Here is a 22,017-nt window from a genome sequence, read left to right as displayed (position 1 = left end):
CGCGAACCATCCTAAAAAACCTAACCTCCTATGCAATCTTCACTTTCGTCGCGCAATCTACACCTAAGAAGCATGTACGGATAAAAAAACTTGCATTGTTTGCCTCCTCGGGTAGAGCAAGTGCCGCCAGAGCCGAAGAAGACGCTCACGGTGAGGAGGCCGCAATGTCCATCACAAACCCCAACCTCAAAGCTAGGGAAGTCCACATCACCGCAGAGGAAGTTCTGACCGCCACAACCGTCGAGGTACCCACCGCCGACGAGTGTTCAATACAAGCTTTGAGTTGCCTCATGCAAATGGGGGAAAGGGACTTCAGCATCCTCTCCAACAGGTAAGAAACCCTACCAGCCTGCCGGGGGTGGGGGTGGGGTGGGGGGAGGAGTCGAGCGGTGCACTGTTGGGAGCGCCAACGGCTATCGAGTAAAACAAAAGGGTGGCAAGAGCAATGGTGTTTGGGCGGTTAAGTGTTGGGGGACGTAGTAATTTAAAAAAAAATCCTACGCACACGCAAGATCATGGTGATGCATAGCAATGAGGGAAGAGTGTGATCTACGTACCCTTGTAGACCAACAGCGGAAGCATTAGCACAACGCGGTTGATGTAGTCGTACATCTTCATGGCCCGACCGATCAAGCACCGAAACTATGGCACCTCCGAGTTCTAGCACACGTTCAGCTCGATGACGATCCCCGGACTCTGATCCAGCAAAGTGTCGGGAAAGAGTTCCGTCAGCACGACGGCGTGGTGATGATCTTGATGTACTACCGTCGCAGGGCTTCGCCTAAACACCGCTACAATATTATCGAGGATTATGGTGGAAGGGGGCACCGCACACGGCTAAGAATATGATCACGTGGATCAACTTGTGTGTCTATGGGGTGCCCCCTGCCCCCGTATATAAAGGAGCAAGGGGGAGGCCGGTCGGCCCTTGTGGGCGCGCCAAGGAGGAGTAGGATTCCTACTCCTAGTTGGAGTAGGTTTCCACCTTTCCTAGTCCAACTAGGAGAAGGGGGGGAAAGGGGGGAAGAGGGGAAGGAAGGGAGAGAGGGGCCGCGCCCCAAACCCCTTGTCCAATTCGGACTGGGCTTGGGAGGGGCGCGCGCCACCTCCTGGTCCTTTCCACTAAGGCCCATTAAGGCCCATTGCTTCTTCATCGTATTCCCGTAACTCCCCGGTACCTTCGAAAATACCCAAATCACTCGGAACCTTTCCGATGTCCGAATATAGTCGTCCAATATATCGATCTTTACGTCTCGACCATTTCGAGACTCCTCGTCATGTCCCCGATCTCATCCGGGACTCCGAACTCCTTCGGTACATCAAAACTCATAAACTCATAATATAACTGTCATCGAAACCTTAAGCGTGCGGACCCTACGGGTTCGAGAACAATGTAGACATGACCGAGACACGTCTCCGGTCAATAACCAATAGCGGAACCTGGATGCTCATATTGGCTCCCACATATTCTACGAAGATCTTTATCGATCAGACCGCATAACAACATACTTTGTTCCCTTTGTCATCAGTATGTTATTTGCCCGAGATTCGATCGTCGGTATCTCAATACCTAGTTCACTCTCGTTACCGGCAAGTCTTTTTACTCGTTCCGTAATACATCATCTCGCAACTAACTCATTAGTTGCAATGCTTGCAAGGATTATGTGATGTGCATTACCAAGAGGGCCCAGAGATACCTCTCCGACAATCGGAGTGACAAATCCTAATCTCGAAATATGCCAACCCAACATTTACCTTTGGAGACACCTGTAGAGCTCCTTTATAATCACCCAGTTACGTTGTGACGTTTGGTAGCACACAAAGTGTTCCTCCGGCAAACGGGAGTTGCATAATCTCATAGTCATAGGAACATGTATAAGTCATGAAGAAAGCAATAGCAACATACTAAATGATCGGGTGCTAAGCTAATGGAATGGGTCATGTCAATCACATCATTCTTCTAATGATGTGATCCCGTTAATCAAATAACAACTCGTTTGTTCATGGTTAGGAAACATAACCATCTTTGATTAACGAGCTAGTCAAGTAGAGGCATACTAGTGACACTCTGTTTGTCTATGTATTCACACATGTATTATGTTTCCGGTTAATACAATTTTAGCATTAATAATAAACATTTATCATGATATAAGGAAATAAATAATAACTTTATTATTGCCTCTAGGGCATATTTCCTTCATTAAGGGCATCTCCAGCCGCGCCCCCAGGAAGGCCTCCCCAGGCGTTTTTTTGCACCGGCGCCGAAAAATCGGCCCAGTCGCGCCCTCAGGAGCCCGATTTTCGCCGGCTTGGGCCGAAAACAGCGCCGGCGGACCCAGGCCGAACCCGGCGCGCTGGGGGGGCGCACGTGGGCGCCCGGGCGAACTGTTTTGGCGCGAAACAGCGGCGGGCCCGCCGCGTCAGCGACTCTACCCTCTTCTCGCCCCTTCGTCGTCCTCATCGCCTCGTTTCCCGCGGCGAATCAATGCCAAAGCTGCCGCGCTGCCGCGCCGGTCAGCCTGCGCCATTGATGCCTCACGGGCGGCGCAGTGAAGACCGGATGACGCGCGTCCCTCGCCCTCCCTCGTCCGCCACGCGTACTCACGGCGGCTCGCGCACGGGCGGCACCTCGGCCTATATAATACGCGCCCCAGCGCACTCGGCGGCTCGCACTCTCTCGCTGTCGTCGTTCCTCCCTCTCCTCTCTCTCGCCGTCTCTAGTTCATCACACCCATGGCCGAGCGCTTCCCAGGCGACGGCGCGGCGGCGAACGGCTTTGGCCGCCGCCATCTTCATGAGAACGAGGCTCGCCTCCTTTTCGAGGCCGAGTACCGGTCCCGCCGGACATGCGGGTGCCCGGGGCGTGGAGGATTAGCGCCGGCGGCGTGCCGGTGCCCCCGATACCCACCGACGCGGCGCGGCGTGCGGAGATCGCACGCATCCACTCGTCCCTGCCGCGTGCGGCGAGGGAGGGGCCACGGTACGTCCCCGACAGCCCGCTCTGGGAGCCTTATTTCCGCCGCCGTCACGCCGAGCAGCTCGAGGCCACCAACGGCGTCGAGCCCTCCGGCAGGCTCAACGCCGTCGGCCGGCGTCGGTGGTGGGGCGTGCCCGGGCGCATGTTGGAGGCCGTCCTCAAGTACATCGAGGGCGGCAACACACCGCGCCTCGAGTACCCCGCTCCCCCGTCCTTCCCACGCCGCCGGGGAAGCTCCTGGACCCCGAGGTGCATGGAGACCGGGGGGTCCTCCTCCTCGTCCGGCGGCTCCCCCTGCCTCCACATCCGCCCCGTCAAGCCGGAGCCCCAGGGCACGCCTGTCAGCGCGCGCACCCGCAGCTCTGGAATTACCTAAATTTCCCAAAGAGGAAATGAGGAATATTTCAAAAAAAAACTATTGCTTACGCAAATCACTGGTGACTCCTGCTTTCTTATATCAGCCACAGCCATTTCAGATGCTGAAAGATAATTATGAGGTTTCAGAGCTTCAGGTGAGCAAACTCTGCTGCTTCTTTGTTTCACATGTTGGACAAAATCATTTATTTGTTGCGCTTTTTGAAGGTTTTGAACACATCAGAAGTACAGCAAGCTGCCAGTTCGTTGTTACTTTGCAGATAACAGTATTTCAAATGATACATGATGACAATATCACAAATATGAAGAAAAAAGACATTGAATAAATAACATAATATGAACATATAACAAATTTGTTATCACGTTCCAGAATGTACAGATGCCTGAAACGTTTGGTTAAAATATGAATGTACTATTTGCACATTAAAATGATAGTAAATACAGAGAATTATATTAGAAGAAACATCGCATACCAATTGTATGACATAGCTAATGCAGGAATCCCATATATAAATGCCTCCCTAGCACCAGCAACTGTTCCAGAATATACACTACACACGAAAAACACAAGTGCTCACAATTCATTGATAAGATCAAAGCAATACAATTAAGTTGATGGTAATAATTCCAATAAACAGTTAGACTGCCCAAAACACCGCATGTGGTTCTACTTGTTGCTTTTGACCTTTAATGGTTTCTATTGATACTCTGGCATCGGTTAACATCAAGTAATTTTGATGAAAAATACAAACATGTCATTTTGGCATGCACATGCAAAGATACTTACACATGTAATCCACAATTATTGCCAATGTTGATTCCGCTAAGCACCTGCATTAAAAATAAAATGAAGAAACATGGAATCCGAAATTATTTCAGACAAGATTATCGGTAGGTAGTTATGTACACAGAGAGCCACTTCTTACACACTTGCGTAAAACCATAAAAGAGCATAATAATCCATGAAGAAACTCCAAAACTTACCAAATCAGGAACCAAACCATCAAAGAGCTTCCCAGAGATGCCTAAAGAGGCACAGTCAGCGGGAGTTCCTTAAAATCAATAAGAACAAATGAGCATCTAACATATAATCTCATTGAAATCCAAATACAATTAAGAATTACTGTTATATTTATGAAGAGAAATTCTTCATTCATCATGTAATAAGGAAAATAGCCTCTATCCACCCCCACCCCCCCAGGCTATACCCCCGCATCCATCCACCGTTTGATTCACTTGATGCACGGGCAATATTCGGTTGTTGAATGTAGCTATATGTTTAGAGTATTGTGATAGCCATATGGTCATTAACTATAGCAATTATCCCCTAAAAAAATTAACTATAGCAATTAGGTCTGACATGTACAGTGAAACATAGCAGTTACACGTCAGACGAGCATATAACATCTATCATTCAATGGGACGATCTTTTCACGTATGAATCGAAGACGCCACATGTCTTGGCTACATTGGATGAATCAAATCACCCTCTTTATCTCCTCCTTGTTTCAACTAACCTATCAAAACCACCTTATCTTGAGTTTGGATAAACCCCTGTTACTACGGACGGATGCGATTGTCTAGTGCTTCCGCTGTTACTACTGCATAACTTAACTGGAAATATTAAAAGGAAAACTAGCAGTAGCAGAGGAGCAATGAAGAAGATAGCTGACAGTATTGAATAAATCTTAATATCACATTGACTCCAAGTTTCTCATGTAAAATAAAGTATAAACAGTTCTGTTTTATGTCTATAAAGACCACAGCCCCACATTGACACTATCAAATTTGGCAAAAATAGTATCGACAAAGCTTCTTAGGAAATCATGGCACCGTATATAATTCTAGTCTTCTCCTAGTCTGGAATCGGTTGCAGGTAATGATAAAAACAAATGGTCTGTGCGAATAAGCTGGACCTAGCACTGGCATGTGTCCTCATTTAACCATCAACAACAACAACAACAACAAAGCCTTTAGTCCCAAACAAGTTGGGGTAGGCTAGAGGTGAAACCCATAAGATCTCGCAACCAACTCATGGCTCTGGCACATGGATAGCAAGCTTCCACGCACCCCTGTCCATAGCTAGCTCTTTGTCGATACTCCAATCCTTCAGGTCTCTCTTAACGGACTCCTCCCATGTCAAAATCGGTCGACCCCGCCCTCTCTTGACATTCTCCGCACGCTTTAGCCGTCCGCTATGCACTGGAGCTTCTGGAGGCCTGCGCTGAATATGCCCAAACCATCTCAAACGATGTTGGACAAGCTTCTCCTCAATTGGCGCTACCCCAACTCTATCTCGTATATCATCATTCCGGACTCGATCCTTCCTCGTGTGGCCACACATCCATCTCAACATACGCATCTCCGCCACACCTAACTGTTGAACATGTCGCCTTTTAGTCGGCCAACACTCCGCGCCATACAACATTGCGGGTCGAACCACCGTCCTGTAGAACTTGCCTTTTAGCTTTTGTGGCACTCTCTTGTCACAGAGAATGCCAGAAGCTTGGCGCCACTTCATCCATCCGGCTTTGATTCGATGGTTCACATCTTCATCAATACCCCCATCCTCCTGCAACATTGACCCCAAATACCGAAAGGTGTCCTTCCGAGGTACCACCTGGCCATCAAGGCTAACCTCCTCCTCCTCACAGCTAGTAGTACTGAAACCGCACATCATGTACTCGGTTTTAGTTCTACTAAGCCTAAACCCTTTCGATTCCAAGGTTTGTCTCCATAACTCTAACTTCCTATTTACCCCCGTCCGACTATCGTCAACTAGCACCACATCATCCGCAAAGAGCATACACCATGGGATATCTCCTTGTATACCCGTTGTGACCTCATCCATCACCAATGCAAAAAGATAAGGGCTCAAAGCTGACCCCTGATGCAGTCCTATCTTAATCGGGAAGTCATCGGTGTCGACATCACTTGTTCGAACACTTGTCACAACATTATTGTACATGTCCTTGATGAGGGTAATGTACTTTGCTGGGACTTTGTGTTTCTCCAAGGCCCACCACATGACATTCCGCGGTATCTTATCATAGGCCTTCTCCAAGTCAATGAACACCATATGCAAGTCCTTCTTATGCTCCCTATATCTCTCCATAAGTTGTCGTACCAAGAAAATGGCTTCCATGGTCGACCTCCCAGGCATGAAACCAAACTGATTTTTGGTCACGCTTGTCATTCTTCTTAAGCGGTGCTCAATGACTCTCTCCCATAGCTTCATTGTATGGTTCATCAGCTTAATTCCACGGTAATTAGTACAACTCTGAACATCCCCCTTGTTCTTGAAGATTGGTACTAATATACTCCGTCTCCATTCTTCTGGCATCTTGTTTGCCCGAAAAATGAGGTTGAAAAGCTTGGTTAGCCATACTATCGCTATGTCCCCGAGACCTTTCCACACCTCAATGGGGATACAATCAGGGCCCATCGCCTTGCCTCCTTTCATCCTTTTTAAAGCCTCCTTCACCTCAGACTCTTGGATGCGCCGCACAAAACGCATGCTGGTCTCATCAAAGGAGTCATTCGGTTCAATGGTAGAACTCTCATTCTCCCCATTGAACAGCTTGTCGAAGTACTCCCGCCATCTATGCTTAATCTCTTCGTCCTTCACCAAGAGTTGGCCTGCTCCGTCCTTGATGCATTTGACTTGGCCAATATCCCTCGTCTTCCTCTCCCGGATCTTAGCCATCTTATAGATGTCCCTTTCACCTTCCTTCGTGCCTAACCGTTGGTAGAGGTCCTCATATGCCCGACCCCTTGCTTCACCAACAGCTCGCTTTGCGGCCTTCTTCGCCATCTTGTACTTCTCTATGTTGTCTGCACTCCTATCCAGGTATAGGCGTCTGAAGCAATCTTTCTTCTCTTTAAGCGCCTTCTGGACATCATCATTCCACCACCAGGTATCCTTATCTTCGCTTCTCCTTCCCCTGGACACTCCAAACTCCTCCGAGGCCACCTTACGAATGCAAGTCGCCATCTTCATCCACACATTGTCCGCATCCCCTCCTTCCTCCCAAGGGCCCTCCTTAAATACCCTCTCCTTGAACACCTGAGCTACCTCCCCCTTGAGCTTCCACCACTTCGTTCTAGCGACCTTGGCACGCTTATTCCGCTGGACACGAATCCGAAAGCGGAAGTCAGCAACCACCAGCTTATGCTGGGGTACAACACTCTCCCCAGGTATCACCTTACAGTCTAGGCACGCACGCCTATCTTCTCTTCTCGAGAGGATGAAATCAATCTGGCTAGAGTGTTGGCCACTACTAAAAGTCACCAGATGTGATTCTCTCTTTCTAAAGAGGGTGTTAGCTAGCCTCATTTAACCATGCCAGAATAAAATAAAATAAATAAACAAACAAAAATTACACGCAGTAGTAACCAAATATCCTTCTGCCACTAGCTGACATGCTGCACTATAGTTGTCGGTGCAATCGTCTTAATTAATTAATGGTAACTTCTTATTAAATGGCTGTGTGAGTTGGCTCTACAACTGCGGAGCAAATCTCGAGGCAGCGACGGGACGGCAACCCATGCAATGGTATAGCCCACGGGTGGCAAAAAACCTGGCATGTATGTAATATAAAAAGATGAAACTCATAAAACTAAACCAGACAAACCTGAAACTCCAAATGCTGTAGCACCATTGATATTGACACGTTTACAGCGAAGTGCAGAACGCCATGTAATGCAGTGGCTAACGCCCGACCTGTCTCTGCATTTTACGAGAAAAATAAATAAACAGCATTACAAAATTGGTGCCATAAGGTGGGCGTGATCGATTGCAATCAGTTGTTATATTGATTGTCTTTATTTCTTTCTTTATCAATTCAATAGTTACCCACTCAATTAAAGGTGGGTTGAAAACACTAATTTAAGCTAAACATTGCATTACAAAGTTCTTACATATGAGGACGACATTTTCATACCATAGGGACAAAATTTGTCGCTTTTTAGCTACTATAGCATGTTTTTGAGCCCCGCCACATCAATAATGAATGATATGGATGGGGCACATGTATATGTGACGAGTCAACTTTTTGTCTAGGAATGGCGGTGTGACGGTCTGGTGATCTCGTCTTCATCCCATTCCCACCCGTGTTGTCGAGGTCGAGGTGGGTCACTTGATTACACTCTTCCTTAGTACTCCCTCCGTTCCAAAATAGATGACCCAATTTTATACTAAAGTTAGTACAAAATTGAGTCATCTATTTTGGAACGGAGGGAGTAGCTTTTACCACTATATTTGTACCTCTTCTCATCATGGCGGCGATCTCCTGGATGATAGCGGCATGTTGTGATCTGTTCCTCAATGAGTTGGAAATAATTGCAACCTCTTTGATACTATCCGTCTCAAGAATAAACAGAATCGAGCTTCAATCCAAGGCTAATGTGATTCCCTTTCTACAAGCGTCAAGTTCCGCTGCAAGAGCATTATCGCATGTGAATGAATGTCAACAAGACGTGAAGATGATGCCTCCCAAGCTATCTCGAAGGACCGTACCAAAGCCTCTTTGTATTATCCGATGTGCTCCCTCCCCGCCTTTAAATCCGCTTCTTTACTCTTTGAAATGGAGCCCCACGACGCGGTCCCTCTCCACCCCAACGCATGCGCAGCGACAATCTCCTTGAAAATTTTGCCGGGGCGGACGAGCGAGGTGTAAGCAACATAGCTCTCATTCCATACCTTCTTAACAGTGAGGCAACGAGAAGCATGTGATGGCCTATATGAGATGTGTATGGGGAGCTCTTTCCTGTCCATACGGGATTTGCACGTAGCCATACTGGATATCCCACTCAATGAAGTGTGTTTTGAGATCCCAATCCGGCCACTCATCATGGGGCTGGATCCTCCTACACAGTGTCCAGTGCATCACGGTGATATCATTTCCTCATTGCGAATGAGGGCGGCCTTCTCCTCATCCATGGTCCTCTCCTCCTCCTCCCCGAGAGCGGCACCCAGTTTGGGCGCAGGGGAAGCGACATGGCAACGGGAGGGAAATGAAGGATGTGGACGGCGATGAGGAAAGTGGAGGTTGTGGGCAACTGTGGTCTGAGCTATTCGGACACGACGACGGTTATTTCATAGCCGTGCCCCGTGGGCAGCAGGGGAAACGTGACGAGCGATGAGAAACTTGGCGGGAATAATCCTGGGAGTTGGCACACGGTGACTGCCATTAATTGGCACACTTCTAGATGCCATGGGCACCTGGCTGAGTGGTCGTCTACACCATTTGCAGGGAGAGGAAAGTGACGGGTCGATGACCCCCGGGTAGGCTCAAAGAGACAAGACAACATTTTCAAAACAATGTCGGGGGCAAGCCCCGGTGTGCCAAGCTCGTTCGGCCGGCTCAAGTCTGTTCGGCTGGAGCCGTCCGGCTAGCTCAAGCCCGTCTGGGTGGCTGGCGCCTGGCTGGAACCCGTCCGACTGGAACAGTCCGGTTGGCTCAAGTCCACCCGCTCGAGATGTTCGATTGGTTCAAGCCCATCTGGCTGCCTAGAGTCGTCCGGCTGCCTGGAGTCGTCCGGCTAGCTCAAGCCCGTCTGGGTGGCTGGCGCCTGGCTGGAACTCGTTCGACTAGAACAGTCCGGCTGGCTCAAGTCCATCCGGCTGGAGACGCTCTTTCAAGCCCATCCGGCTGGCTGGAGCCGTCCGGTTGGAACCCGTCCGACTGGAGCCCATCCGACTGTGGCCTGGCTGGCTGGATCCCGGCAAAGTCAATTACAACGTCTCATCGGACCTGCGCGGACACGACGGCCATGCTCTACAGTAAAGCACTAATGATGAATGGCAGACACTGTACACGCGTCATGTGTCATTTCAAATAGTGATTTCTTAGAGTGATTGTTAGGCGGTGTGGGCCATCCCTTGTCCCTTGGGCACCAGTTTATAAGGTGACCTAAGGAGCCCTCCCAGGGCATGGATCCACTCTCTCCCTCATGCTCACACACATGCGCGCGCGAGGTAGAGAAGAGGGCTAGAGCTCCTTCTTCTTCCTCCACCCAAACAGCTCAAGGAACAACCATATACACTTCATATACATCAGACATGCAAGAGTATGGATCTTGCCTCCACGTGAGGGGCCCGAACGTAGGAAAATCACCTTGTTGTCCAATTCCGTCCCGGTCTCCCGGATCTCCACCACCACCCAATCACGATTTGCAAGTGACCCCCTTGCCACCACCACCCAATCACGATTTGCAAATGACCGTGTGCCAGAGCAATGAGACCATGCGTCCAAGGTTTGTAACAAAAAAAACATGTTATCAAACTTCCAATGCGTCCTAGATTTGTAATATAAGCACATGTCATCGAACTTCCAAAAAAACAGTGTAACAAAAGCATGGATTTTTTTTAAAAAAAGCATGGCAAGTATAGGTGCAATAGACTGAATTTGTTTGCAAAACGCAGCAAATATGAAAAGTAATTTAAAACGTGATTTAGTATAAGGCGCTGCAGATACAAAACAATCAAACAGCTTAACATTTTGACGAGTACAGTGAAAAAGGCAGCACATGTGATTTTTTTTTTAATGCGTGACAAGTATGAGTGCAAAAGCGCAGGAAATGGTAAAAAAATTTGGGTAAGATCCGCCGAAGCGGGTAGCCTTAACCGCAGTGTGCTAGAGGAAAATCACCTTGTTGTCCAATTCCGTCCCGGTCTCCCGGATCTCCACCACCACGCAATCACGATTTGCAAGTGACCCCCTTGCCACCACCACCCAATCACGATTTGCAAATGACCGTGTGCCAGAGCAATGAGACCATGCGTCCAAGGTTTGTAACAAAAAAAACATGTTATCAAACTTCCAATGCGTCCTAGATTTGTAATATAAGCACATGTCATCGAACTTCCAAAAAAACAGTGTAACAAAAGCATGGATTTTTTTAAAAAAAGCATGGCAAGTATAGGTGCAATAGACTGAATTTGTTTGCAAAACGCAGCAAATATGAAAAGTAATTTAAAACGTGATTTAGTATAAGGCGCTGCAGATACAAAACAATCAAACAGCTTAACATTTGACGAGTACAGTGAAAAAGGCAGCACATGTGATTTTTTTTTAATGCGTGACAAGTATGAGTGCAAAAGCGCAGGAAATGGTAAAAAAATTTGGGTAAGATCCGCCGAAGCGGGTAGCCTTAACCGCAGTACACGATACGCAGGAAATGTCCGAAGACCGTTCCCGTCCCTGTCAGGGGAGATGCCAACCGTCTCTCCTTTTTACGAACACGATACGTGAGGCAGCGCTTCCCCTTATAAACCACGCAGCACACCGCTCGGGTAGCGAGGTGGGACTAAACGGCAGCCCAGGCTGCGCGTCTTCCCCTGCGCTGCGGTTCCCTCCCCTCGAGACTGAAGCGGACGACCGAACCTGAATTTTAAAATACCGCTGGCTCACACTCGTCGATCAAAATACAATAGCTTTCTTCGTGACTAGCCCGTGCCAAGAATAATACAATATCTGGATCAAGAGACCGTGCTTTGCAAAGTGTACACAGAAGCATACCGATCTTGGCGAGGCAGTAGCCTAAGATAGCCAGGAGCACAAGAGTACAATATCTGATCAGAATCAGAAAGGATTAAAAGAAACTGAGAACTGGCTAGCTCAAGAATACGATATCTGAATAATCAGCATTTCCCTTTTGTTTCTCGTGGGGTTTTATCGCACGATTAATCAGCCAAGAACGCAATATCTGTTTCGATAAACCGCGCCTCTGCGCCGTGCGTGAAAGCACCAATCTATCCGGTGAACCACTACTGAATTCTGATAATCTACACAACACAAAAACTTAGATAGCCAAGGCCGCAGGAGCACCTATTGCTAGTAGTAGTGTCGTATGAACAAAATCAGGAGGACATCAACGAAAGCGCTATAGCTAGCTTAGCAGTGGCTTGTCATTCGTCTGCCGCTACTCTGGTCTGTCTCATGCTCTGCACATGCAGGGGGTGAGGGGGTTCTCCCAGAGGTCGTAGCCGGGGAAGGTGGGCTCGGGGAGGCCGCCGCGGGCCTGGTGCGAGATGACGACGTCCTCGGTGAAGGAGGCCCAGGCCAGGTACGGGTCGCCGAGGGACTTGGACATGAGCCCCTTGTCGGGCTTGATGGACTTGAGCCGGTGGCGCCCGCTGTAGCGCCGCGCCCCCATGATGAGCTTGGCGAAGTTGCCGCCGTGCGTCATCACGAACACGTCCGACTTGAGGCACACCAGGAAGTCCAGCGCCGCCAGGCTCGTCACGTGCTTCCGGAAGTGCTCCATCTCCGCCGTGCTCGCCAACTCCTCCTTGGTCACCTGCATACCGTGTATATGCAAAGTTTATGTCTGTCGTAGTGAATGCATTCAGGGAGAAGAACAGGAAATGAATATACTGTTTCGTCCCTCCTCGACTATTTTCCAAGTCCGCAAGTCGATCCCTGCTTCGAAACCGGGCATTTAACGCTCCTCGGCTCGTGATTTTAGACTTGGGCAACAGTTGTGGGGTTTAATGGACTTATTCCAGAAAAAAAACTTGATGGAATGTGGTAATGTGTCTGCAAGGACAGTGAAGAAGCACTTCAGCTGAGCTGTGGAAATACTCACCAAGTTGGGGAACATGTTTCTGAGGGGAGCCATCCTGTTTTTGCCACCGTACACTTGCCCTGATGCAACATATATCTGTGTTTCCCTTGTGTATCCCAGTGCTCGCAGGATCACAGCTATCTCACCAGGCTCAAGGGGGCAACGCCCTTCTTTTCTCTTTTGTAATGCTAATGGCCACAGGTGAGATCCATTCTGCATGTGAATAACAACATAAAAAACCATTAGAAAGCTATGTTGTGGGCATCACTTTGAAGTTCGATGAGATAACTGCTATTCCAGAACTGTTAAAAAACGAAATTTGAGATGACCTTAAAGCGCCGTGGCCATTCTTTCTGTCTATAAGCTGCCATCATCACTTTCTCCTCACGTGTTCCAGCAAAATCACAAAAGGACAGGCCCACCATTCCTTTCTCATATCTCAGATGAAGGGCCCTTTAGAAGAAGTGGCAATTACTTGATCATCAAATAAGCATTCCCTAAACAATGAACTCCAAAGAGATTGAACAGAAGATATTCACTGTAGCTTACATGTATGGATTCCCGCTGCTAGTTCGGTTCCTCATCTGTGTTGCCAGCTTATCGGCCATTTCTTCAATATGGGGTAAGAACTTTAAGGCGTGATAATTAACTCTGCATCTTAGTCGGTTAATCTCCATCGGAACATTGTCATACCTGAAATTGAAGATTTGCATTATATTTATTTCTACTGCTACATGCACATTAGAGATTTCGTACAATGCAACTTTTACAGCACAAACTAGACAAAAAAAATAAAGAAAGAAACAACAATGTTCTCATTACTGTAGCATGGAAGCAGATTGGGCATTTTGGGTTAAGACAACAAATGTATGAATAATTGCCACAATATAGTTGCATTCAACTGTTGACTTACCCCAACCTGTCGACAAATGGCTTAATAGACATTATTGTTTTCTCTTTGATCCTTGGAAGTACATTATCAATGTAAAACTGTGCAGATGCATACTTTGGGATGTTCTTCACGGTACGCCTGTCATAGACCACACTGCAATACTGTTATATGAAGAACATATCAACACAACATAGTCATTTGATCCCTAAAACCCGCTATAAGCAGAACAGATATTACATTGAGACAAGTAAGAAAACAAAAAGACAGGTTTACCATGGTGAACATAAGACAAGGTGAAACTGCACGTAGTGAAAAGAAGTAACAGTTCCAGCAATTCCTGAACTACATTTAACTTCATAAGAAGGAAACTCAGAAAACAGTGTATTTCAAATATCTCTCCGCGAAAAGCAAAAATAAGAGTACACCTGGTTCGATTTACTATGCTTTAAAACTCCCATTCTATGTGGATACTGGTTAATTTGAGCATTTTATCTTTCAGTCCAGTTGTATTTTGAGACAGAAACGAGGATGGCCTTCAGGATAAACTGCTTCAGATCAGCAGTCTACACCTATGATGATGGACCTCACTCTAAGGCCGGGCGTCAACCTACTTTCCAACAAAAAAGTATAGCTATGAGCATATGATAGACAACACACAAGATTTACAGTACATCAAGATGGATGTAATTTTGGACTTCCCCATACCCATTGAGATAAATTCAACAGAATTATTGAAAAAATGCCACTGCTGACAGAAAATACCAAAAAGTTCAATGCCACTTGTGTTTGCGGGTTGCTCTGACGCCAATTTCAGAAAGGTAGTGGTAGTGTCCACTTTGACTCACAAGGTTCCAGAACACACACGGATAGGAATATTGTAGGATTGCAATGTCACACCTTGAATCATCTAGGATTGATTGCACCAAAGGAAACCGTATGTTTTTTTTAAGAAGTACTAATCAAGGAAATATTCCCACGAAATAGAGTCCTAAAATTCATATGGATTACAATCCTAAAATCAAACAAACCACATAGAAAAATCTAAAAGATTGCAATCTCCAAAATTCATACAAAAATCCCTCGAATCAAATATGCCCCAAGACTTAAGGCAGGGGAAAAAAATAGTACATAAGACATAACCTACTTTATACTGGTGAAGAGTTCATCTTTTTCTGTGAACCAGTCAGGGATGTCTCGGACAATGCGTACGTCGTCCTTCAGATAGTTTATAAAATGATCCACATCGAAGATATCTTCAAATTTACTGCAGAGAAAATAAATGTTGTTAACAATTTAAATACCAATGGCAAACACCATGTATTTAGCATAGTCGAATTATGTGATGCTGCAACTAAGAGAATTATAACTCTGCATTATATTCAATATCAATTACTCCTAGTTCTTTATTCAAAACCCTGCATTGGAGTAAGAAAACTTTAGACCTACAAAACATGATTTTGTAAATTTTCCACTTTATAAAATTCATATTGAAGCTCCAAGTGTTATATTCTATATACTACGTAGTTGTTTTCAGTAGTCACTAATTCACCAGTGCAGCATCAAGGAGGATTTGCCTCTGATTAGGATATCCTATAACAACAATACGATAATAGTTAAGCATGAAGAAGAAGAGTGACTTTCGCGAGCAGGTATTTTGATCATTCCAGGAGTAGTACAAGAAGAAAATTATCCTTAAGATGAACCCGATACTCAGACCAGAAGCATATTGGCGCCACATGCCTGCAGAAAAACTGACTGATTCTGCTAGAATAACTATAGTTCATTTTTGAAACATTCTAGTAGGAAACTATCCTCGGTTAATTGAAAATTTCATTAGCATATCTGTGAAGCGAATCTTGTATAATAGGACCATCAATTAAAGAACAATATACAAGTAGAAGAAGTAACAACAAGTAGAAGTAACAAGAGAAAGTAGCACTTACGTCTGGTCTTTCCATATTTGGTCCTGCTTCAGAACTGGCAAAATAAGTGTTGCTTCCATTATCTTAGCAATTGCAACAGCATTACATATCTGCAGAAACACTAAAGATTAGAAAGTAACAGATGGGCCTATGTTGTAACTGAAACTCAATGTCAGCTTAGGAAACTCGTTACCACTGTCCACTGCTTAAGAAATTGGCATGATCTTCTTAGGCAGGTACACAAATAAGTATTAAACGACAGGAGAATTTTATTTTATTTCTTAAATAAGCAACAGAAGATCATGCAAAAACATGCTATAAAAAGGAATTATCATGAATATGTTGAAGATATTGGCTGATTATGCTTAAGCAGCAACCACCAGCATAGGAAAAACAATTTCCATGTAACAGCGAGATTCAGAGACTCAGAACTATGCTTAAGCAGAAAAAACATTGCACCACTCAAACAAGTATTTAACAATCACACAAAATAAGGTGAGGAAGGCTGAGAACCACAGAAGTGCATACATACAGCTATTCGTTGCTGGTTCAGTCCACCCTCGGCATGAATAAAAATATACCCAGAGGTTTCCTTCTCAGGTGGAACATCTGCATTATATACAATGATATAATTATTATCACTTATCAGGGCCCAATCATGAAAGGACACAAATGTTTCATGTAAAAGGCAGAAGTTGATGTTTTCGTTTTGACCGAGAAGTTTATGTAAATGACAGAGGGTGCATGTCTCTCCACTGACTGAGGTATCCTTTCTTGCAGGGAAGCACTATGGTTCTACGGGGAAATATCACAAACTCATGGCTAGAAGATGTTTTCATAAGAACTGGCATTGCATTCATTTGCTACTAAGTCAATTAAGAAAAAACATTTTTCTAGTCCAAAAAAAGATGTATCTAACTATTACACGATTTAAATGGGATTCCTCGGGAACTCAAATTTATGTTCCATTACAAAATCAAAATATGATCTCTGAAAAAATCACCCACTTACTATGCAGACTTAAACCAAAATTTATTCCTTATCATGTAAAAGAAAATACATTAAATCCATAGAGCACTTCCGAAGGAACAATATCTTATTTTCATTGTGCGGTTTACATAGAAAGTATTCTGTGCTCTGACTCACATTGCTGACAGAAGTATATGAATGAGAAGTGCATTACAATTTTAACTCCACATTAATGTTGGCAATATTTTATCATTTCATAGCAATAAAACAAATTCAGTTCCCATATGCTGCGTCATAAATCTGCAACCTTACATGGAAATGAAAGTATGGAACTGTGGTTCACAATTCAACTCTCAAAGAACACTGTAGTTCAGGTTTAGCCACCCTTACAAATTCCATACATCAAAGTCATCACTAAACATGCCAATAGTTAAAAGAATTGCCATAAATCTAGGTTGTGTGATAAGCAACAAGTGACCTCACAGTGACTGGTACAGCAAGGCTAAAAGTACATGGTGCAGCATATGCTACTACATTTTTTGTCTTTCAAGCAATGTCAATGCTGGACTTGCCTGAGGGCTCATCACTTCGACGCTCTGCGCAGGGCTTCCAGGACGCGGTGGCAGCACGCGGGTTCTCCCACAGTGAGAGAGGCTCCTTCGTCTGCGCCCAATACAATTGAATTCATCAGAACAGAAGTTTCTCACGTGAACACGAATCGCCAGAACGGCTGCCGAGATCAGGAGCACTTCACCTGAGGGCAATGCAGCGTGATCCCCTCCTTCTGGCACAAGTAGGGCACGTTCTACGATACACAAACAAAAATGTAAGTGCTAGGTTAGGATTCTGATGAAACCGAGCGCAGAGGGAGGAACGGGAACTCACGAAGCGGGACCAGAGGGAGGGCGCGGAGAAGAGGGCCGCGAGCAGGAGGAGCGCGAGGACGGCGAGCAAGATCCGGTAGGAGAGGGAGGCGGTGGGGGGCCTGGGCTCGTCGAGGGCGAGGAGGGAGCGGAGGGGGGACGGAAGGAGCTGCTTGTGGTGATGGTGGTGCGGGAGGAGAGGTGAGGAGCGGTGGGCGTCCTTGCCGTCGTCGTCGCGGCCGCGGGCGGCGGAGGTGGAAGCGAATGGGGAGGAGGCGGAGGACGCGTCGGAGTCGCGCTTTGCCGGAGAGTTGGATGCGCGGGCGGCCGCCGCCGCCGTCGAGTGCCGAAGCTCCGCCATCTCTTCCGCCGGCGGCGCGGTGCGAGACGAGAGTGGGAGTGTAGTGCCTGTTTCAGCGTGCAGTCTCAGGACTTCGCTTTCGGTGCGTGGGAGCGCACCTGGGTCGATCTCGTGCTTCGATTCTCGATCCGACGGTTGTGAGTGGCCAGTCATCCCTGATTTGGGCACAGCAAGTCGTGCAAAGAAACCGTCCCTTCCATTTGGCTATGGAAGTTTCATAGCCAATGTCTTTTTTTATGGAAAATCCTTCATGGCATTTTATTAACGGAATTGCTAACTCACATCTAGATGAAATTTAAGGATGTCACATCTAAGTCTCTAGCCATTGGATCTGTTTGTTGTAATCTCATGCAAAAATCTTGATCTTTTGTTTGCCTCGTTGTTGTCGCTCGTTGCACCCCGTTTTTTTTTCCAGCCCATTCTTGTTTGTTGGCCCGTTATGGTCGTTACGCCAGGGAGGGGCGGGCCACTCTTTTTGTTTCGTTGAAAAAAAACTGCATGGTGTGCATGTTCGCGTCATATAGCTGGACCATTTTTTTTCGAGCTTCATTTTCTTGTCTATTTTTTGTGGTGTGTCCACTCACTGCAGAAATTTCATTTGTAAGTTCTTTTTATATTTTTCTTCTTCTTCATTTTTCTCCGTTGTTGCCCCTGTTGACCTGCTGTATGCTGCTGCTCTTTGGCATCTCTATGTGGGCTGCTGGCGTGTTTTTTTTTTGCCCTCTCTTGTGTGTTTTAGGCTTGGTTTTTTTCCTTTTTGTTTTTTTAGGCTGTGATGCTCAAGTTTTTGCTTTTTTTCTGTCTCTATATATATGCAATTTTCAATATTCATATTTTTAGCACGGCTCACGTGTAGTTTGTTGTCCCAGCACGAGCGATCTACGCATCCTTGTCCATTTGTTTTTCGGTCATTTCCGTATTTGTGTTTCTTTTTTCTTAGTTTTTTGAGCGGGATTGCTAAAATACATCTAGACAAAATTTAGTGATCGCACATCTAGATGTCCAGCCGTCCGATCCAATGTGTCTTTGTTTTCGCGCTAGAGTGATCACCCGTGTCATGAACGATCGGGGCCGCGTTGTAGAGTCTGTCGGGCCGAGAGGCCTACAGCGGAGCATGACTGTTTTCCCTTTTTTTTTTCTTTTATGTTAGGCTACGTTGCCTTTGTTTGTGTTTTTTAGAATACAAAGAGTGTAGCCGAGAGAATATTACATCGATACGGCAGCCTCCCTCGAGTCGTCACTCCCCTCTTATGTTCTTCCATTTTTATTGTTTTGTTTCGAATCCAAAGGAGACGACCTGACCTGGCGGATCTGAGGCTTCGAGATGGCAGGGAATGTTGTTTCTTGGTTTTCCCCTATTTGTTTCATGCACTCTTTTTTCCATGTCATCTTTTTATATACTGCGTAAGCAAGTGTTTGCCTAGTTGTTTTTTCACACACAATATATCCTGATTTTAGTTTGTATGTAAACCCCTCGACTCTAGAATAGAGCTATTTGTAGTTTTTGTAGTCACCTTATTTGGAAGTAGTCATCACAAAAATTGATTTTTTTATAGTTGCCTAAGTTGCAAGTCAATCGTCGACTCGCAACTACGGGGCCATATATTTGTACAGGCTCAATTGTAAGTCAACCATCGACTCGCAACTAGAGGAGAGCGTATGTTTGTAGGGCCCCTAGTTGTAAGTCAACCATCGACTCGCAACTAGGGCGGACGTATGTGTGTAGGATCCTAGTTGCAAGTCAACCATCAACTCACAACTAGGACGTGTCCTACTTTTTCTGTAGTTGCCCCAGTTGCATGTCAACCATCGGACTTGCTACTAGGGGGCATATGTTTGTAGGGGCCTAGTTGCAAGTCAACCATCAACACGCAATTAGGACGCTTCGTACTTTTTTGTAGTGGCCCCAGTTGCATGTCAACCATTGACTCGCAACTAGGGGGCGTATGTTTGTAGGGGCCAAGTTGCAAGTCAACCATCGGATCGCAACTAGGACGCACTGTACTTTTTTGTAGTGACCCTAGTTGCATGTCAACCATCGACTCGCAACTAGGAGGGGCGTATGTTTATAGGGGCCCAGTTACAAGTCAACCATCAAATCGCAACTGGGACATGTCAAACTTTTTTGTAGTTACCCTGGTTAAAAGTCAACCATTGACTCGTAACTAAGGGGACATATGTTTGTAGGGGCCCAGTTGAAGTCAACCATCGACTCATAACTAGGGGGGCGTATATTTGTGGGGAGCCAGTTGCCAGTGAACCATCGACTCGCGTCATACTTTTTTTACTTGCCCCAGTTGCAAGTCAACCACCAACTCGCAACTAGGATGCGTCGTACTTTTTTGTAGTGGCCCCAGTTGCATGTCAACCATTGACTCGCAACTAGGGGGCGTATGTTTGTAGGGGCCTAGTTGTAAGTCAACCATCGATTCGCAACTAGAGGGGGCATATGTTTGTAGGGCCCCTAGTTGCAAGTTAAGCATCGACTCGCAAGTAGGGCGGACGTATGTCTGTAGGAACCCAGTTGCAAGTCAACCATTGACTTGCAACTAGGATGTGTCATGTTTTTTTAGTGGCCCTAGTTGCATGTCAACCATCGACTCGCAACTAGGGGGCGTATGTTTGTAGGGGCCTAGTTGCAAGTCAACTATCGACACGTAACTAGGATGCATCGTATTTTTTTTTGTAGTGACCCTAGTTGCAGGTCAACCATGGACTCGCGACTAGGAGGGGTGTATGTTTGTAGGGGGCAGTGGCAAGTGAACCATTGACTCGCAAGTCGGACGTGTCATACTTTTTTGTAGTTACCCTAGTCGCAAGTCAACTATCAACTCGCAACTAGAGGAAGGGTCGTATGTTTATAGGGGCCCAGTTGCAAGTCGACCACCGACTCGCAACTAGGATGTGTCGTAATTTTTTGTAGTGACCTAGTTGCATGTCAAACATTGACTCGCAACTAGGGGGCGTATGTCTTTATTTACTCAGATGAGTGTCAACCATCGAGTCGCAACTAGGACGCCTCGTCCTTTTTTGTAGTGGCCCTAGCTGCATGCCAACCATTGACTTACAACTATCGGGGGGTGTATGTTTGTAGGGGCTTGGTTGTAAGTCAACCATCGATTCACAACTAGGACGTGTTGTACTTTCTTGCAGTAGCCCCAGTTGCATGTCAATCATCGACACACAACTAGGGGGTGTATGTTTGTAGGGGCCCAGTTGCAAGTTCATCGTCGACTTGCAATTGGCACGCGTCGTAGTTTTTTGTATTTGCCCCAGTTGCAAGTCAATGATCGACTTGCAACTAGGATGTATTGTATTTTTTTTGTAGTGGCCTTAGTTGCATGTCAACTATCGACTCGCAACTAGGGAGGGACGTATGTTTGTAGGGGCCCAGTTGCAAGTTAACCATCAACTTGCAACTAGGATGCATCGCACTTTTTTGGAGTTACCCCAGTTATAAGTCAATGATCGACTCGCAACTAGGGGGAGGGGCGTATCTTTGTAGGGGCCCGGTTGCAAGTCAACCATCGACTCGCAACTAGGGGTCAAATTTTTGTAGGGGCCAAGTTGCCAGTCAATCATCGACTCGCAACTAGGGGGCAAATGTTTGTAGGGTCCTAGTTGCAAGTCAACCCATTGACTCGCAACTAACTCTTTGATCTCCATGTTAAATTTAACCTTTTTTATTTCTCTCCAAGACAATCATTGATACAAATTATTGGAAAGTAAAATGATTTTTTGTGCAACCATGATAGAGATTAGCATGGCTCTCTCATTGAGGACCGAAAACAAACAGCCACCCATCCATGACAAAATGTTTCTTTTTAAAAAAAATTGAAAATGCTTGTGTTTCGAAAATGTACGCAAATTTTGGAAAAAAATCATGTTCATGTTCATGGTTCTATTTTTTACACAAATTCAAAAAATGTTCGCATTTTTAAAATTTTGTTCGGAGTTTTAAAAGATGTTCATGCTTCTAAAAAATGTTCATGTTCATGCTTCTAAAAAATGTTCCGATTTAATAATAATAATAATAATAATAATATAGGTTTGCATTTTCATGAAATGTCTGAGGTTTTACAAAGTAT

At 45.9% G+C, this 22,017-nt stretch overlaps 2 protein-coding genes and 1 non-coding gene across 4 annotated transcripts; all 3 read right to left on the bottom strand.

The window, feature by feature from the left end:
* Window positions 1–3,800: 3,800 nt before the first annotated feature.
* LOC123129518 (5'-nucleotidase SurE-like) lies at window positions 3,801–9,128 on the bottom strand. The gene is made up of 5 exons (XM_044549654.1): window positions 8,974–9,128; window positions 7,987–8,081; window positions 4,337–4,404; window positions 4,140–4,183; window positions 3,801–3,903 (listed from the first exon to the last, which is right to left on the bottom strand). The coding sequence occupies exons 1-5, from the start codon at window positions 9,126–9,128 to the stop codon at window positions 3,801–3,803; spliced, it is 465 nt and encodes a 154-aa protein (XP_044405589.1).
* A 2,341-nt stretch (window positions 9,129–11,469) lies between these two features.
* Window positions 11,470–11,598, bottom strand: LOC123132849 (U6atac minor spliceosomal RNA). The gene has a single exon (XR_006465077.1). It is a non-coding gene; the product is annotated as a U6atac minor spliceosomal RNA (small nuclear RNA).
* Window positions 11,599–11,973: 375 nt separating this feature from the next.
* Window positions 11,974–17,990, bottom strand: LOC123132354 (protein PECTIC ARABINOGALACTAN SYNTHESIS-RELATED). Of its 2 annotated transcripts, none has more exons than XM_044552128.1 (11): window positions 17,591–17,990; window positions 17,460–17,510; window positions 17,278–17,368; window positions 16,269–16,345; window positions 15,758–15,846; window positions 14,959–15,078; window positions 13,836–13,967; window positions 13,472–13,615; window positions 13,252–13,375; window positions 12,944–13,135; window positions 11,974–12,655 (listed from the first exon to the last, which is right to left on the bottom strand). In XM_044552128.1, exons 1-11 carry the CDS (start codon window positions 17,927–17,929, stop codon window positions 12,293–12,295), a joined length of 1,722 nt encoding a protein of 573 aa, XP_044408063.1. In that variant the 5' UTR covers window positions 17,930–17,990; the 3' UTR covers window positions 11,974–12,292. The 2 variants fall into 2 exon arrangements, with proteins under 2 accessions (XP_044408063.1, XP_044408064.1); XM_044552129.1 differs by having other exon boundaries at window positions 13,836–13,952.
* Between the last annotated feature and the right edge of the window lie 4,027 nt (window positions 17,991–22,017).

The sequence above is a fragment of the Triticum aestivum genome, chromosome 6A, assembly GCF_018294505.1.
Source record: "Triticum aestivum cultivar Chinese Spring chromosome 6A, IWGSC CS RefSeq v2.1, whole genome shotgun sequence".
NCBI classification, from domain to species: Eukaryota; Viridiplantae; Streptophyta; class Magnoliopsida; order Poales; family Poaceae; genus Triticum; species Triticum aestivum.
This window is presented reverse-complemented; position numbering and strand designations above follow the sequence as displayed.

What these genes read in the sequence shown, in the direction of transcription:
- LOC123132354 (XM_044552128.1), bottom strand. Translation starts at nt 17,929, where the DNA reads ATGGCGGAGCTTCGGCACTCGACGGCGGCGGCGGCCGCCCGCGCATCC. An exon ending in TCACGCTGCATTGCCCTCAG is followed by an intron (nt 17,369 to 17,459) that starts GTGAAGTGCTCC and finishes TATTGGGCGCAG; the next exon opens with ACGAAGGAGCCTCTCTCACT. An exon ending in GAACTCTTCACCAGTATAAA is followed by an intron (nt 13,968 to 14,958) that starts GTAGGTTATGTC and finishes ACAGTATTGCAG; the next exon opens with TGTGGTCTATGACAGGCGTA.
- LOC123129518 (XM_044549654.1), bottom strand. Translation starts at nt 9,128, where the DNA reads ATGGACAGGAAAGAGCTCCCCATACACATCTCATATAGGCCATCACAT. An exon ending in GAGATTGTCGCTGCGCATGC is followed by an intron (nt 8,082 to 8,973) that starts GTTGGGGTGGAG and finishes CGTAAAATGCAG; the next exon opens with AGACAGGTCGGGCGTTAGCC. An exon ending in TACAGCATTTGGAGTTTCAG is followed by an intron (nt 4,405 to 7,986) that starts GTTTGTCTGGTT and finishes ATTGATTTTAAG; the next exon opens with GAACTCCCGCTGACTGTGCC.